General features: G+C 35.9%; 2 protein-coding genes across 11 annotated transcripts in view; one reads left to right on the plus strand and one right to left on the minus strand.

Moving 5' to 3' along the window:
• Nucleotides 1-17590, plus strand: part of b3glctb (beta 3-glucosyltransferase b) — a 151744-nt gene that overhangs the window by 61626 nt on the left and 72528 nt on the right. For 6 of the 10 annotated variants that reach the window (XM_087269617.1, XM_087269618.1, XM_087269619.1 and 3 more), the window contains 2 exon segments: nucleotides 7779-7915; nucleotides 7998-8061. In XM_087269617.1, coding sequence (XP_087125743.1) covers nucleotides 7779-7915; nucleotides 7998-8061 — 201 coding nt within the window. 10 annotated transcript variants of the gene reach the window in all.
• LOC137490398 (uncharacterized) lies at nucleotides 13064-15482 on the minus strand. The gene is made up of 3 exons (XM_087271129.1): nucleotides 15172-15482; nucleotides 13822-14004; nucleotides 13064-13686 (listed from the first exon to the last, which is right to left on the minus strand). Exons 1-3 carry the CDS (start codon nucleotides 15248-15250, stop codon nucleotides 13235-13237), a joined length of 714 nt encoding a protein of 237 aa, XP_087127255.1. The 5' UTR covers nucleotides 15251-15482; the 3' UTR covers nucleotides 13064-13234.

The raw sequence follows: 17590 nt of genomic DNA on the forward strand, positions 1-17590 counted from the left end.
TCATTCATTCATTCATTCATTCATTCATTTTCATCCGCTTTTCCGGGGCTGGGTTACGGGGGCAGCAGTCTTAGGAGAGAACCCCAGACTTCCCTTTCCCCAGACACTTTCTCCAGCTCCTCCTAGGGGATCCAGAGGCGTTCCCAGGCCAGCCGAGAGACATAGTCCTCTGGGTCTTCCCCAAGGTCTCCTCCTGGTGGGACATGCCTGGAATACCTCCCTAGGTAGGCGTCCAGGAGGCATCCAAAACAAATGCCCGAGCCACCTCAGCTGACTTCTCTTGATGTGTAGGAGCAGCTGCTCTACTCCAAAGTGCCTCCTGTGTGAAAGAGCTCCTCACCCTACTGTATCTATAAGGGTATCCCTGTCAGCCTACAAAGTAAACTCATTTTGGCTGCTTGTAACCGAGATCTTGTCCTTTCAGGCATGACCCAAAGCTCATGACCATAGGTGAGACTAGTATAGTAGATTGACCGGTAAATCGAGAGTTTTGCCTTTCGGCTCAGCTCTCTCTTTACCACAATGGACCGGTACATCGACTGCATTACTGCTGCCACTGCACCGATCTGCCTCTCAATCTCGCGTTCCGTCCTTCCCTCACTCGTGAACAAAACCTCAAGATACTTGAACTCCTCCACCTGGGGTAAGGACTTTCCTTCAACCTGGAGAATATTATAATTAGCTTAATCGTGTCATAAATATATAATTATAGGATATAAAAATGGTAAAGGTCATTTAAAGATCAAATTTAACAAAATCTGTTTACTATAAGACTTTTATTGCATACAAGACTTATGATGATAATAATATCAAACTATTTTATAAAATTGCAGTGAAAGAAACAGCAGTTAGTTCATTCATTCATTTTCTTGTCGGCTAAGTCCCTTTATTAATCGGGGGTCGACACAGCGGAATGAACCGCCAACTTATCCAGCATGTTTTTAAGCAGCGAATGCCCTTCCAGCCGCAACCCATCTCTGGGAAACATCCACACACACACACTCATAAATTATGGACAATTTCGCCTGCCCAATTCACCTGTACAGCATGTCTTTAGACTGTGGGGGAAACGGGAGCACCCCGAGGAAACCCACGCGAACGCAGGGAGAACATGCAAACTCCACACAGAAACGCCAACTGTGCCGAGGCTTGAACCAGCGACCTTCTTGCTGTGAGGCGACAGCACTACCTACTGCGCCACTGCGTTGCCCACAGCAGTTAGTTATTAACTGACAATTAATAATTAATTTAAATTACTTTTTATTGTTATTATAAAGTTTTTAACAACATCCATCCATCCATTTTCTTCTGCTTGTCCGGGGCCGGGCTGTGGGTGCAATTAAAACAGTGCAAATAAAATCCATTTTCTCTTTATTACATTTAAAACATGTCTGCATCATCAATATAATAAAATTCCTTCCTACAAATATCTACCAATCCAGGAACAATATCATGGCACAAGTACTTATACTACAGTAAATCAGTGAAAAAGCCTTCTGACTGGATGGTTCATGGCATTGTGTTTCTCCTGTTCGTAGTGCTGCTGAAAAAGTCAGCTCTGTTTCAGCTGGCTTTAAACTAAATCACCAAGACTTTTGTGCCCCTCACTAAATTCAAGTGCTTCTGCTTGTAGCTGCCCGGTCGCTTGTTTGATTTGAGACCTATCTGTCGGCATGAAAACAAACCTAAACTCATGCTGTGCCGCTGTTGGGTACAATTTACGCATACGGCCTAACACTCTGTGTGGTCCAAACAAGCAGCACCATTTACAGTGTTTCCACTTTGAAGTATAAACATTATATAGAACATTTATTCAACGGTCTTATCTTTTTATTAAGGGAAAATTACATCTCAGTTATTATTGTGATTACTTTATCCTCCAGTCCTTTTCTCAAAAATAGAACAAATATATTCAATTTACAGATTATATGCAGATTATCGTCACTGGTTTTGCTAGTGTAACCCCCTTAAATTGCACATTTAATTAGTTTAGTTATTAATTAATTTTCCTTTAACTTGTGCAGCTATTGTATTTGGATACAATGATTTGCCACTAGCTGGAGACTAATGTATAGTATGTTTGTTGAGTCACTTGCATCTAGTTCAGATGAAGTTCCATCTTCCAAATAGACTTTCACATATTTCAAGACTTTCAAATCAGATTTCACATGGCTGCCATTTTAAAATTTAAAGCGAGGCTGCGATGGAAAGAAACCTGAAAGGATTGTCTGCAGTAGAGCTGTATCGGGCCATTAAAGTTAGGCCCGTCAAGGCCCAAGCCCAACAGAATTCAACCCGAGCCTGACAAGTACATTAAGATTGACAGAGCTCTTTTGCCCTTTTTCAAGAATGAGTCATTTATACACGTTTTAACGTAATTTATTCATAACAAACATGTAGGCCACTTAGAAGAACAAAGAAATAACATAAGTTCTCTGTAACATCGTAACATCTCAGCACTCTAAATAGGCCCAAGTACATACACTTAGCCGTTAAATTGGCCAACACACCAATAAAAATAAGTCTTTCTTAACAAATTAAAATAAATTCGAAAAGTTTTTTACGGGTATTTGGCAATAACGAAATTAAGATAAAGGCTCTGCAGGATTTGTTTCGCCACTTCTCTTCACAATCTGCCTTTAAGGCGACGGTGAAGCTGAATAATGCCCACATTAGCCTATATACTCTCTCTACATTAAGCATTTATGATTGAATTATTATTTAGTTATAATTTTAAAACACTTTACTTACCAAGTTTAGGCTACGTGTTTCTGTAAATGAACGTTATTAAATCCACTGTAGATGTGTAACCACGGGAGTGAACTGGAGTTTTGGATCCACATGCAGGTTTATTCAAATTAGGCAAGCGATGGTCAACACAGGTGCAAACAGGTATTTGGAGACAGTTCAGAATCACAGTCGAATACAGGCTAGAGGTCAGAAAGGCAGGCAAAGACAAAGAGGCTAACAAGGCTAACGGTCGGTACACAAGATAACAAGACTGGGAAACGCGTTTTAGTGTTACTAGTGACAGATAACAAGACCCTGCAAACTGAAGGGGTGAATGTGTGGCTTAAATAGTGTGTGTTAATCAGTCTCTGACAATCCTCAGGTGGTGTGAATGTAATCAGTCTAGATGAGGAAGCATGTGTGAGTGTGACCGGAGTGCATGTATGAATATGTAGTCCAGAAATGGCGGATTTGTAGTCCATTGTATTTGTAGGTGCAAACCAGCGATCTTATGGGAAATGATCGCTGGTAATCGTGACAAGACGGTTTTACTGCGCTCACTGATGGTGCGTCCAGCAGCACTAAACACCCTTTTACTGCTTTTATTGGCCAGGATGCATAGTACTAGTGATCTGGCTGATTTTGCCAGTAATTTTATGTAGAATTGTTTGTTCGTTTTCCACTAGACAAGAACATCCATTTTATTTTCCATGACAGCTGTTTTAATGTAGCAAGTGACCTCGTCATTTTCCCTGTCAGCTTGCTGTACATTTACCTACTCTGCAAAATTCAATTTTTTTTAACTTCTCTGTCATCATTTGTTTCACCTTTGCATGGATGGCTTTTGATGTTGTAACAAACGATTTGATAACTTTCTTGCGCTACTCGAAATGCATCACATGACCATTCATTTACCATGCAAGTTAGAGCCCGGCCTGACTCCGACTAAAATGATAGAAATTAAGCCTGAACCCGAATGAACCTGACGATCTTCACCTCTGGTCTGGAGTCACACAGGTGTCTGTTGTGGCGTATTGTTGTGTACCTGGTTTTATATCTTATCAGCGAAAAGATAGTGACACAAAATTTATAATTTTACTGCTTTCCGAGTCCCCCGAAGGTTCGTTCTGAATAAATAAAAAGGGATATTGGAGTTAAGGGAAATGGCACTAGCTATTTCTTGTTATCTTTCCCAAACACATGTTTTAGATGCTATTAATTAACCTCAAGTTAATTAACTGATTTTTTCACTATATTTGACTTGTCAAGATACTGAATTACAGTACCAATCGGTACTGAAATAAAAAAAGTCCATTTCCCACAAAAATTTGAGTGAGTTCTTTAACGGCAAGTTCTTAAACACTTAAACTGTGATTGCACTCGGTGAAAAGTGGTGAACTGATGACCTTCACAGCTAATCATAGTTATTTCTGTTGAGCATGTGATCGGTAGTACTGATTGGTAATGAAATTCAGTATCATGAAAACACTATTACAGAGAACACGAGGGTGTGCTCCAAACATTTTACACAGGACTGCATTGTTTTATCACTCTCCAGATTACATTGGCTGAAGCAGGGAAGCGTCCCCATGGTGCCGTAGACTGAAGTCTAGGAGGACACTTAAGCTTTATTACTCTTTATTACTGTTTGTTGCCTAATATGCTTTTAATTGTTTAAATTAAACTAAACTGAATGATATTAAAGTGATGTTCACACACCATATCTGCATTTTGAAGTCGCAGCAACAGCTGGAGGTTTGTAGTTCACTGCATAATGTTGCAATGTTTATAGTGCTTGTCCTCTACATCCGGCTTCCTTCTCACCAAAGCCTCACTTTTGTTTTTAAAATGGCGGCCACATAAAATAAGCGTATGGGCACTGGGTTCCATTAGCAATGGCTTATCCCTATACCTTAATTCTTTTGGAGGGTGTTCCCTCTGATGGGATTGAAGCATAGGGATGAGCCCTTCTGAATTAAGTGAAGTAAATGACACCAAACAACGTCCCTGCTCAGACTTTCCATGCTCAAGACTTTACCTATAAATGTTTTAGTCTAAAAGTAGCATAGTATAGTCTGTAGGTTACTACTGTAACATTTACATGAATTCTAAATAAAATAATTATAACATAAATTGTATCAAATAAGCAAGTACGAAAGGCACAGCCTGCACAATGTACTCATCATTCTGAGCGTGTTTTTTAGGTGTCAACCAGCAGACAAAAAGTGAGACAAGGGCACATCTTCTTGATCATCTCATTAAGATGACTCTTTTTGACCCCTACACCCTTCGTTCCTTCGACTTTGTCATTCTGGTGGGTAAACCCTTCAAATCAATTAGGTCATAGAGATGAGCCCTTCAAAATGGAATGCACTGAAAATCTAATTTTAAGGTTGCTGAATTACTCTGTAAATGAGGATGGAAAGGTCAATGCATTTGATTAGTGGCTTTCTGTTATGAGAACTCTGATTGTTTTCTGTATGCTGATTTTACTTGAGAGTCTACTTTCTGTATTGTGAGTCAGACCCTTGATCTATGATTCTAAAGTCATTGTGATTGAAGTTTTCACTGCTTTTTACAGCTAAGCTGAAGCTGAAGTTTCATACAAACACACTACAGAAAGAAACACAAAAGGTCTTTACACTGACAGACTATTGAGACTTTATTCATTTATTTATTTGAGCTTTTATTCTCTTTTTCATTTCTTGAAACATTGAACTCAAATTCCAAAACTTAAAAAGATCAATGTTTTTGGTTGTTTATGGATGCTGAGTGTAAACTGAGACTTACTCAAGAAATGTGAAGTTGTTCAAAATATTTTTTTTAGCTATTATTCAGTTACTATAATTTGCCTTACCAGTCTAAAAAGTCTAAAACGAGAGTAGGAATGAGTTTAGTAAAATGAGTTGAGTCTAAAGCGTATGAGATGGACAATTAACAAAAACTAAAAAAAAAAATACCATGGACAGTTACTTGTTAAAAACTTTTCTCCTGAACATAAAAGAAAATATACTGAAGAAAGCTGAAAATCTGTAACCATTGACTTCCATAGTATTTGTGGTTTTGTACTGCACTACCTGACAGAAGTCTTGTCATCAATCTCAGTTGTAAGAGCAACAAATAATAACGTGACTTCTAGTTGATCATTTGGAAAAGTGGCAGGTCGATTTTTCTGATGAATCATCTGTTGAACTGCATCCCAATCATCACAAATACTGCAGAAGACCTATTGGAACCCACATGGACCCAAGATTCTCACAAAATCAGTTAAGTTTGGTGAAGGAAAAATCATGGTTTAGGGTTACATTCAGTATGGACGCATGTGAGGGATCTGCAGAGTGGATAGCAACATCAACAGCCTGAGGTATCAAGACATTCGTGCTGCCCATTACATTACAAAACTACAGGAAAGGGGAAATACTTTAGCAGGGTAGCGCTCCATCTCATACTTCAGCCTCCATATCAAAGTTCCTGAAAGTAAAGAAGGTCAGGGTGCTTCAGGATTGCCCAGCCCAGTCCCCAGACATCAACATTATTGAGCATATCTGGGGTAAGATGGAGGATGCATTGAAGATGAATCCAAATAATCTTGATGAACTCTGGGAGTCCTGCAAGGTCTTTTTCTTTGCCATTACAGATGACTTAATTAAATAAATTATTTAATTCATAGCAGAGATGTATGAATGAAGTCATCCAAGCTCATGGGAGTCATACACAATATTAATTCTTTTTCCACTGCCGCATGACTTTATATTCTATACTGTATATTATTTCTGTTAAGTGACAAGACTCTTGTCTAAGCAAAGTCAGACCTTACTCTCCTAATTAAATAATAAAAAATCAAGGCATGATCTTATTTTATTTTGGTCAAATAAGCATTATCTAGACTAAACTCCACTTCTTATACCAAATGATCAACTAGAAGTCAAGTTATTATTTGTTGTTCCTAAAACTTGGATAGGCGACAAGACTTTTGTCAGTTAGTCTATGTACATACGTCAATGGTTAAATGTCTTCAGATTTCTTCAAATGATCTTTAGTGTTTAACAGAAGAAAGAAAGTCATAATGGTTTAAGGGCTATACACAGAATTTTTATTCTGTTGTACATTATTGCAATAGTATGCAACCTGATTTACGCTGATTTATGTTTACATTGGTCATGATAGAATAGATTTTTAGCATCTTTATTTTGTTTAGCTCTTGCTCTGATTTGCTTTGTTTAGTAAGTGTTTTGTATCGTATAATTAGCTTTATTTATAAATTTTTTGGTCCAGACTAAATACAAGCATGAACAGACCTTCAGGGTTTTATATAAGCATTGATCGGCAATGTTACAGGACAATGTTACAGTGTAACAATGTTACAGGATTTAAATTGATACCTTCATTTATCCTACGGTGGGGTAATTTCTCCGTTACAGCAGCCAGAGTATAAAAGTAAAGTACTGTAGAAATAGGCATACATATCCATACACACAAATATCAATATACACATACACTGGCCACTTTATTAGGTATGCCTTAATAGTACCGGGTTGGGGCCCTTTTTGCCTTCAGAACTGCCTTAATCCTTCATGGTTCAGATTCAGCAAGGTAATGGAAAAATCCTTAGAGATTTTGGTCCGTATTGACATGATAGCATCACGCAGTGGCTGCAGATTTGTCTGCTGCACATTCATGATGCCAATCTTCCGCTCTACCATATCACAGTTGCTGCCATGTGATTGGCTGATTAGAAATTAGTGTTAATGAGCAGTTGGACGTGTAACTAATAAAGTGGCCGGTGAGTGTATATTTGTTTTTATTTTATTTGTACATTGAAAGTTCTAGGCCTTTTTAGTTTTAGAAGTGCATGGGAAGAGAGTAAGTGATGATAAAAGTTTAACTTTGGAGTGAACTAACTTTTTAACTTAACATTCCCCGGAGAAACGGAAGATATGTCAACACAGTACATAAAACCATCTCCTGCTGACTTGAGGTAATGAAAGAGCAGCCTGAAACAAGACTTGGCAGATTAATCCGAAGCCTCATGTGTCTTTTCTCTGTAGGAGTGGTTTCTGGGCAGATCCCTCCATGATGATGAACCAACAATCATCCACCACTATGCTTTCTCAGAAGACCCCTACAGCTTCGCTTACCCTGACTTCATGGCTGGCTGGGCCATCAGCTGCCCCTTGGCTAAGCGGTCAGATTTCACCTCTGTGTTTCTTACGTGCTTCAGCTGCAAATGTTCTCTAATACAGATTCCATTTGGTTTGCTGTCTCAGAACTGCAGAACGTGTGAATTATGAGCCTCCTAAATCGGATTTCACGATTGACCTTCAACATGAGGTGAGAAGGTTCACGAAATGTGTAATTGGAGATCATTTACATACAGTTCAATTCAGAATTAATTATAAGCCATCCTGTATATTTTTCTCTCAATTTCTGTTTAACGGAGGAATTTTTCAACACATTTCTAAACACAATAGTTTTAAGAACTAATTTGTAATAACTGATTTCTTTTGTCTTTGCCATGATGACAGTAAATAATATTTTACTAGATATTTTTTTATGGTGCTAGTATTCAGCTTTTAGTGCAATTTAAAGGCTTAATTAGGTTAGGGTAATTAGGCAAATCATTGTATAAAAGTGGTTTGTTCTGCAGACAGTCTGGGAAAAACTGCTTAGCCCAGTTGCTTATGTACAGTTGGGGATGATTTCATCAACTCTGGGGTGAATTTAAGTCTTAATTTGGCCAAAATGTTTATATATATATATATATATATATACATATATATATATATATATATATATATATATATATATATATATATATATATATATATATATATATATATATTTATATATATATTTATATATATATATATATATATATATATATATATATATATATATATATATATATATATATATTTATATTTATATATATATATTTATATATATATATATATATATATATATATATATAATATTATTATTATTTTATTTTTTTAATTTGCATTAATCTGTTAATCAACATCAGTCCTGAAAAAAATACTGAATTGCTTAGAAAATTACAGGATTTTTACTCTTTAACTGTCAAATTCATAAATGATTTGGCTGATTCGGTGAAAAAACACACTAAATGACATATTTTTAATGTAAATGATAATTGTGGACTGGATTTTTTTTTAACCTTTTATCAAAGTCTTGAACATGTGAAACATCATTGCCTTTGATGCATTGTTTTCGATTGATGTTAATTTTTTTCTCCCTAATTTACTGTTAGTGGCTGTTTTTGCCCACTAAACTACATGGAGTAAACAAAAACAAAGACTGTGTATTTATGCACCAACACATTTGTTTATATTTGTATATATTTATATATATTTGGTTATAATGGAAGTCAATGAGGCAAAACCGCCACCAACAGTAAATTGGGGGAAAAATTAAAATCTATCAATGCAACAAGGCCAATGTTGTTATTGATTGTTCACATGTCCAAGACTGTGATAAAAGATAAAACAAAATCCAGTCCACAATTACTTTTTATATTGAAAATACGTCATTTTGTAAGTGTTTTCACCAAATCAGTGACATCATTTATGAACTTGGCAATTAAAGAGTTAAAATCCTGTATTTTCTTTAAACATCCAGTAGTTTTGGTCAGGACTGAGGGTAAAAAAAATTATCTGATGCATTTTACAGCAATTTAATTCAGATGATGTTTTCATCTCCAACATAACAAAAGGGTAGTCAATTTGAACAGTGCAAAAGGGTTAAAGGGGGGTAGGGGGGCAAATATTATTGACCTTAAATGGTTTTGAAAAAAATTAAAAACTGCTTTTATTCTAGCTGACATAAAACAAAAAGACTTTCTCTAGAAGAAAAAATATTATAGGAAATACGGTGAAATTCCTTGTTCTGTTAAGCGTCATTTGAGAAATATTTGAATAAGAAAAAAAATTCACAGGGGGCTAATAAATTTGCCTTCATCTGTTTGTTTGTATAGTGTTATTATTATTGTTATTATACATTTTTTTTTGTTTAATGAATATTTATTATTTTGCATAGGAAGCGCTTGCTTGTTTGTTTGTTATAAATATGAATAACTTGCAGTGGAAGTTGCTTTAATGCATCAGCTATAAATCTTTCTGAAAGCTTCTTAACAAAAGACATTATTTTCCAGAATGACCCAGACTCAGATAATAGACTTTATGTCCCCCCTCCTTCTTTTCACATCTCTCATCTCAGCTTGTATAATGCACTTTCTCTACACTCCCTTTGGTGTCTCGCCGCAAATCAAGGTGTCTGGCGTCTTTTGTTGAAATGATCTGCCGTCTGCCTAGATGCGGGAATATATGTGTGTATATTAATTCTCCCTGATATTTTTATGGCTGAACTGCCGTCATTAAAGGATTTAAAATTGTGTGACACTGAAGGACGCTCTCTCCCTCTTTTTTTCTTCCTCTCCATCACTTCTCTCCCATCGCTGATAAAAATGAGACTGTATGTTCCAGAGGGAACTCTCAGTGCTACTTTTGTGATCTCTATTGATGCAGTACTCAAGGAGTCTGTTCAAAACTCTCTCTGGTCTTACTTGACTGGCGTCTGCGCACCACAAAATTTATATTTTTAAAGCCTGTATGACTTCTTATCTTCTGTAGACCACAAAATGAGAGGTTTATCAGAATGTTCAAGCACCGTATTTTATAAATAGGTGGATTATAATGCATTTTAAACACTTTTTCATTGGTTGAGAGTCAAACTAGATCCATTTTCATTTGGTATCTTTGAAATCAATTCTAAGGTGATGTATTTGTCTTCAGAGTAACTTAATAGGACAAATTAGCATGAGACCACAATCCAAATAAAGCCACCAGTGGGAGTTGAAAGTTCTGTAGGTTCATTTCATACAATGGAAGTAAATAGTGACCATGCAATGCATTTTGAACACTATTTGACTGGTTGAAAGTCAAACAAGCTCCTTTGTCATTTGCTATCACTAAAATCATTCTTGAGGAACTATATTTGTCTTCAAAACTTTGCTAAATAGGGCAAATTAGCATGAGGCCACAATCTAAATAAAGCTGCAAGTGGAAGTGGAAAGTTCTGTGGGTTCATTTTATACAATGGAAGTAAATGGGGACCATGCAATGCATTTTGAACACTATTTGACTGGTTGAGAGTCAAACAAGCTCCTTTGTCATTTGCTATCACTGGAATCTTTCCTGAGGAACTATATTTGTCTTCAAACTTTACTAAATAGGGCAAATTAGCATGAGACCACAATTTTACGAAAACGCCAATGGGAGTGGAAAGTTCTGTTTGTTCATTTCATACAATGAAAGTAAATGGCGACCATCAATGCATTTTTAACACTAATCGATTTGTTGAGAGTCAAACAAGCTCCTTTGTCATTTGAGATCACTGAAATCAATCCTGAGGAACTATATTTGTCTTCAGACATTACTAAATAGGGCAAATTAGCATGAGACCACACTTCTATGAAACCGCCAATGGGAGTGGAACATTCTGTGGGTTCTATTGACGTGATTTAAAGAGCATTGCAGCTCATTTCCATAATGACAATCTACCAAAAATAGGACAAACTAGGGTTGGGTTAACAAATAAACTGAGCCGATGGTAATCAATATGTTTGGGTAACATCTGGCATTCCTAATGAGCAAAAGTGGAGAAAATTGTCTCTACTTTCTACAACGCTCTGTTTGTTCTCTGTTTTCCTCCTCTTAGCAACTCTCACAGCATGACAGGAGCAAAGTGAGCTAGGACGTGCCTTTTTGGGTATGAAGTAATTGTGCAAATACTAGTAAATTGTCTACAGGTCTGTGTAAATCACGTTGCATGGTTCAATTTAAATCATTTTCTCTCGTTAATTTGGTGTCTGAATGAGAAACTTCTACAAATAACTAAAATTATCCAGAAATTCTGCCAGAAGCTGTAAATCTGGTCATTAGAATGTGCAAAGTGCATTACTTTTATGGTGTTTTTTTGAAACTCACGTCACCTTTCATTAAAACCAGTGTGAATCGGAAGTTGCTGAGATGTTTGTTTCGGTATGTGGATTTACTTCCATCAGAAATGGAATATTGAGTAATGAAGGATCTTTCTTTTTTGCGTATTATTGCTTTGTAGCAAACTAATGGTAATCATTTCTGTTTTAAGGAAACATTATATGCAGTTTAAACCAGTTTAAAGTGAAAACCATGGTTTAAAAAAAAAAAAAAGGATTAAGAATTTTGTGGCTAAAGCCGTCAACAGAAAAATGTCAATCCTAACGCAGAAGCAAATAGTCAGAATTTGATTGAAGATTACTAAAACACTTGAATTGTTCACCTAAACATTAAATTGTGTTCTAGCAAAATATACATATTAAATTTGATTTTACACCAAGTTTAAAGAGCTAGTTCACCACAAAATGAAAATTTTGTCATCAAACCACTTGATCCAAACAAGTTTGAGTTTCTTTTGTTGAACACAAGGGAAGATATACTGAAGAAATAAGGAAAAAAGCAACCATTGATTTCCACAGTATTTTTTAATTTCTACTATGGTTGTCAATGACAGCTTTTTTTTCTAATATTCTTGTTTTGTTTGATATTCAACAGAAGAAAACCATAAACGTTTAGAATCACTGGAGTGTGAGTAAATGGTGAGCAAATCTTTCATTTTTGTGTGAACTAACCCTTTAACCCCTGTGCACTGTTCAAATTGACTACCCTGTTGTTATGTTAGGGATGAAAACATCCACTGCATTTAACTGCTGAAAAAATGCATCAGATTAATATATATATATATATATATTTTAAATTTCTTTGCATAAATCTGTTAATCAACCTCAGTCCTGATCAAAACTACTAAATTGTTTAGAGAATTACAGGATTTTAACTCTTCAATTGCCAAGTTAAGAAATGATGTCAGTTCAGTAGTAATTCAGTAGTTTTGACATTGATTAACAGATTTATGCAAACTTGAAAAAATAAATATATTTATATGATACATTTTTACAATTCAGTGAATAATTTTATCCCTAATATAACAAAAGTATAGTAAAAAAAAAAATCAAAGCATTTTCACAAAATGTATGTCAAAATAAGATTTCAATGGGATGATACGATTTTCTTTTACAGAGCATGGTTGCATCCCCACTTGTCATGACCATGTGTTGAACAAAACCAAGAAACAAAAAGATTTTTAATGCACTTTTTCAATGTTTCCCCCATCATCATCTCATCCTCCTCATTTTACTCCTCCTCCTCATCCTTCTGCTCTTCCTGCTACTGATTTTCTTTTAAAAAAAATAATTTGTTTGTGTGTTTTTTCAACACCAGACACAAAAGAGTGCAAATTTAAACAGATATTCGAGCAGATAAAAAAAAACAAACAGACAAATTTTTTTTATTGTTTTTTATTGTTTTTCTCCTTTCTCCTCCATCATCATGTCATCCTACTCCTTCTCATCAACCTTCATCTCATCCGGCTGCTTGTATTCTTTTTTCTGTTATTCTTTTATTGCTTCCTCCTCTTCCATCTCAGTCATTTTCATGTCCTTCTGCTCATTTTTCTTCTCCTCTTTCCTCCTGCTCCTTCTCCTTTTCCTTCGCTTCTCTTTCCCCTCTTTCAACTTGCCCTCATCCTTCTCCTCCTCCTTCTCCATCATTTTCTCCTCCATCTTCTCCTCTATTTTCATAGTCCCTTTCCTTCCATCGTCCTCTTTAATCCTTTCCTCCTCCGTAATCTTGTCTTCCACCTCCTCCTTTTCCATCAGTGTCTCCTCCATTTTCTCCTCCTCTTTCTCTCTTCTCCTTCTCCTTCTCTTCTTCTTCTCTTTCACCCCCTCTTCTTTAAGCTCCTCCTCCTCTCGATCTCCATCCTCTTTCACACAAGGCTCTCTATGAATCATTGCTGTAACTATGATGAGATGAGGCTCACTTGTTGAGTGCAGGAAGTCATCTGTTAAAAGAGAAATGAAGTGGTTGAACATTTTACACAGTCATTAAGATGTTGAATGTATGTAAGGGGAAGCAAAGAATACAATTTATTAATACTATAATAGACTAATATATTCATGTTAGTATGTTCATTTACCATCAGAGTCAAAGTCTAGTAAGATAGGGAGCCGTTTCTGCTCTTCCTCTTTTTCATTTTCCATCTTCTCATCCTCCTTCCCATCCTCTTTATTGGATGTGAGGCAGGAGATCCTGAGGTGTTTCTTTATACATTTGAGGAAAGACCCCAGTCGGCTCCTTTTCTTCGTCTTCTCCTCAATAACTGTTAAAAGAGAAATGATTGTAATTGAAACACTTTTCCACACATTTGAGAGGAAATTAACATTTATATATTTTTATAACATTTCTTATCAACATTTACCATGGTTTTACTTCAGATAAAACAAAAGCATTTTAATATTATAAACAAAAAAGAAGTAAAGAAAAAGATAATGGTTTTGTTATCACGAATGCACTGTTTCACTACACTACTAATAGTTTAACTGGTTAATGTATTTACCAACATGAAACAAGAATGAACAATACTCTTACAGCGTTTATTAATCACACTTCTACATTTACTAATGCATTGTTAATTATGTTGTGCTTGTTAATATTAGTTAATACACTGAATTCAGCAATTCTTGAATTATTTGAAAAATATAATTATTTTAAGTATAGTTTCTATTATTAAATAACATATTAATATTATTATTGTTATTAAATTTACCATGGCTTTACTTCAGATAAAACAAAAAACTTTTAAGTATTACAAAAAAAAGAAATAAAGAAAACGAACATGTTTTTTGTACACTGTAAACAATGGTATGATCATTTAGTCCTGACAGCATATGTTTTTATATCATTGTAACATATTAAACTAAGTTAATCATGTTTTAACTTCATTTCATGAGTTATGAAAGTCAGTTTAACATAATATAAGTTCAATGGACTCATAAGGTTAATTTGATTCAGTTTAAAAATTTTAGGCAACCAGATTTCTTTTCATTGTAGTAGCTAAACCATTACACTGTCAATAGTTTAACTGGTTAATGTATTTACTAACAAGAACAAACAGCAGCATTCATTAATCGCAGTTCTACATTTACTAATGCGTTATTAAAAGTTGTGCTTGGTTATATTAATTAATGCACATAATTTTTTTTAACTTCTCATGTCTGTCTATGAACCATGGAGAATTACATCTCGAATTCTAAAATAAAATTAATTAAAATATCTTAATTTGTGTCCAGAAGATTAACGAAAGTCCCAGGGGATTTAAACTACATAAGGGAGAATAATTAATAACAATATTAAACTTTTTGGGTGAACTAATCCTTTAAGGTCTACCATGAGTTTACACCGCCCAAAACTGGACAGAAAAGGGCTTAACTAATCTTAAATCAGGGAAACCCCTGAATAAAAGAATTCCAGTGTAAACATGACTCACCACGGCAGTGTTCCGGCACTTTGTTGACTTTCAGGAAAAAGGGTAATTTAAATAACCTCTTTTTCCTGATTTCTCCCATTGTTGTGCTTTTTTCTCAAGTTTAGTAGTTTGTGGTGGCAGTCTTGGTCTTGCAATGTCAACAATCTCGGTCTTGCACCGTGGATTGTTAAAATGGTTGTAATTCAACTTTAATATCAATGAAAAATTCTACTAAAACCACTACCACAACCATTGAATACCAATACCACAAACGCACTGAACTCTACACAATAGGGTGTGGCTTTGCATACAGCTTGGAATGCGTTCTAAATAGGCAAGGCAAGTTTATTTATATAGCACATTTCATACACAATGGCAATTCAAAGTGCTTTACATAAACAAGAATAAAAGAAACAAGTAAAATAAAAGTAAAAACAAATAATAAAAATGCATAAAAACAAAACAAAACATAAAAACAGGTAAAATGTGATATAAAAAGAATGAAGAAGAAGAGAAAAACATGATAGTGCAATCTGTCGGACGCAGCACAGTGCTCATTCAGTAAAGGCACAGCTAAACAGATGTGTTTTCAGTCTTGATTTGAATGTGCCTAATGTTGGAGCACATCTGATCATTTCTGGAAGCTGATTCCAGCAGCGAGGGGCGTAGTGGCTAAAAGCTGATTCACCCTGCTTTGACTGAACTCTTGGAACTTCTAGTTTATATGATCCTAAAGATCTGAGTGATCTGTTAGGTTTGTATTCAGTGAGCATATCTGTAATGTATTTAGGTCCTAGGCCATTTAGTGATTTATAGACCAGTAATAATACTTTAAAATCTATTCTGAATGTAACTGGCAGCCAGTGTAAAGACCTGAGGACAGGTGTGATGTGCTCTGATTTTCTGGTTCTGGTTAGAATTCTGGCTGCAGCGTTCTGGATGAGCTGCAACTGTCTGACTGTCTTTTTAGGAAGACCAGTGAGGAGTCCATTACAGTAATCCACCCTGCTGCTGATAAAAGCATGAACAAGTTTTTCTAAATCTTCACTAGAAACAAAGCATCTGATTCTTGCTATGTTTTTGAGATGATAGTATGCTGATTTACTGACTGCTTTGACATGACTGTTGAAACTCAGATCTGACTCCAGAGTCACACCAAGATTCTTGACCTTATTTTTTGTCGTTTGACCTTTAGTGCCAAGGTACGCATTTACCTTGAGAACCTCATCTTTGTTTCCAAACACAATAATTTCAGTTTTCTCTTTGTTTAACTGAAGAAAGTTTTGGCACATCCAATTGCTCATTTCATCAATGCATTGGCAGAGGGTGTCAATGGGGCTGTAGTCATTAGGCACTAAGGCTAGGTAGATCTGAGTGTCATCAGCATAGCTGTGGTAGGAGATTTGGTTCTTTCTCATTATTTGGCTTAGAGGGAGCATGTAAAGGTTGAACAGGAGAGGTGCCAGAATCGAGCCTTGTGGGACTCCACACGTCATGGGTGTCCACCTCGACCTATGGTCACCTATACTGACATGGTAACCTCTCCCTTCAAGGTAAGATCTAAACCATTTGAGGACCGTGCCAGACAACCCAACCCAGTTTTCCAGCCTATCCAGAAGTATGCTGTGATCGACAGTGTCAAATGCAGCACTGAGATCCAACAATACCAGCACTGTTATTTTACCTGAATCTGTATTTAGGCGTATATCATTGATTATCTTTATAAGAGCGCTCTCTGTACTGTGATGTGCTCTGAACCCCGATTGAAAATTGTCTAAACACCCCCTGAAGTTTAAGAACTTGTTAACCTGGTTAAAAACAACTTTTTCAATGATTTTGCCAATGAAAGGGAGATTTGAGATTGGCCTGTAATTGCTCAATAGGGTGTTATCCAGGTTGCTCTTCTTCAAGAGGGGTTTAACAACTGCAGTTCTAAGTGAGGTTGGAAAAATCCCTGATAGAAGTGAAGCATTTACCACTTTTAGAAGATCCATTTCTAAACAGGTAAACACCGTTTTGAAGAATGATGTGGGGAGCGTGTCAAGACTGCAGGTTGATGTTTTCATAACTTGCACAGTCTCTTCTAAGATTTTACCGTTAATTGCCATGAAATCAGACATAATGTCTGATTTCTTAAGTTGTGGTTGAGCTTGTTTGATATCGACACAACTTGGCTGATTGGATGAGCTGATTGCCTTTCTGATATTATTAATCTTATCAGTGAAGAAATGAGCAAACTCATTACATTTGCTTTCAGAGAGGAGCGTACTTGGAATCTGACTGGGGGGGTTTGTGAGTCTCTCTATCGTTGCAAAGAGTGTGCGAGCATTATTTAAGTTGCTGTTTATAAGGCTTGAAAAGAAAGTCTGTCTAGCAGTGTTTAGTTCCATATTAAAGGCATGAAGACTGTCTTTATAGATGTTATAATGGACTACTAGTT

This window comes from Danio rerio, chromosome 10 (assembly GCF_052040795.2).
Source record: "Danio rerio strain M-AB ecotype USA chromosome 10, GRCz13ab, whole genome shotgun sequence".
Taxonomy (NCBI): domain Eukaryota; kingdom Metazoa; phylum Chordata; class Actinopteri; order Cypriniformes; family Danionidae; genus Danio; species Danio rerio.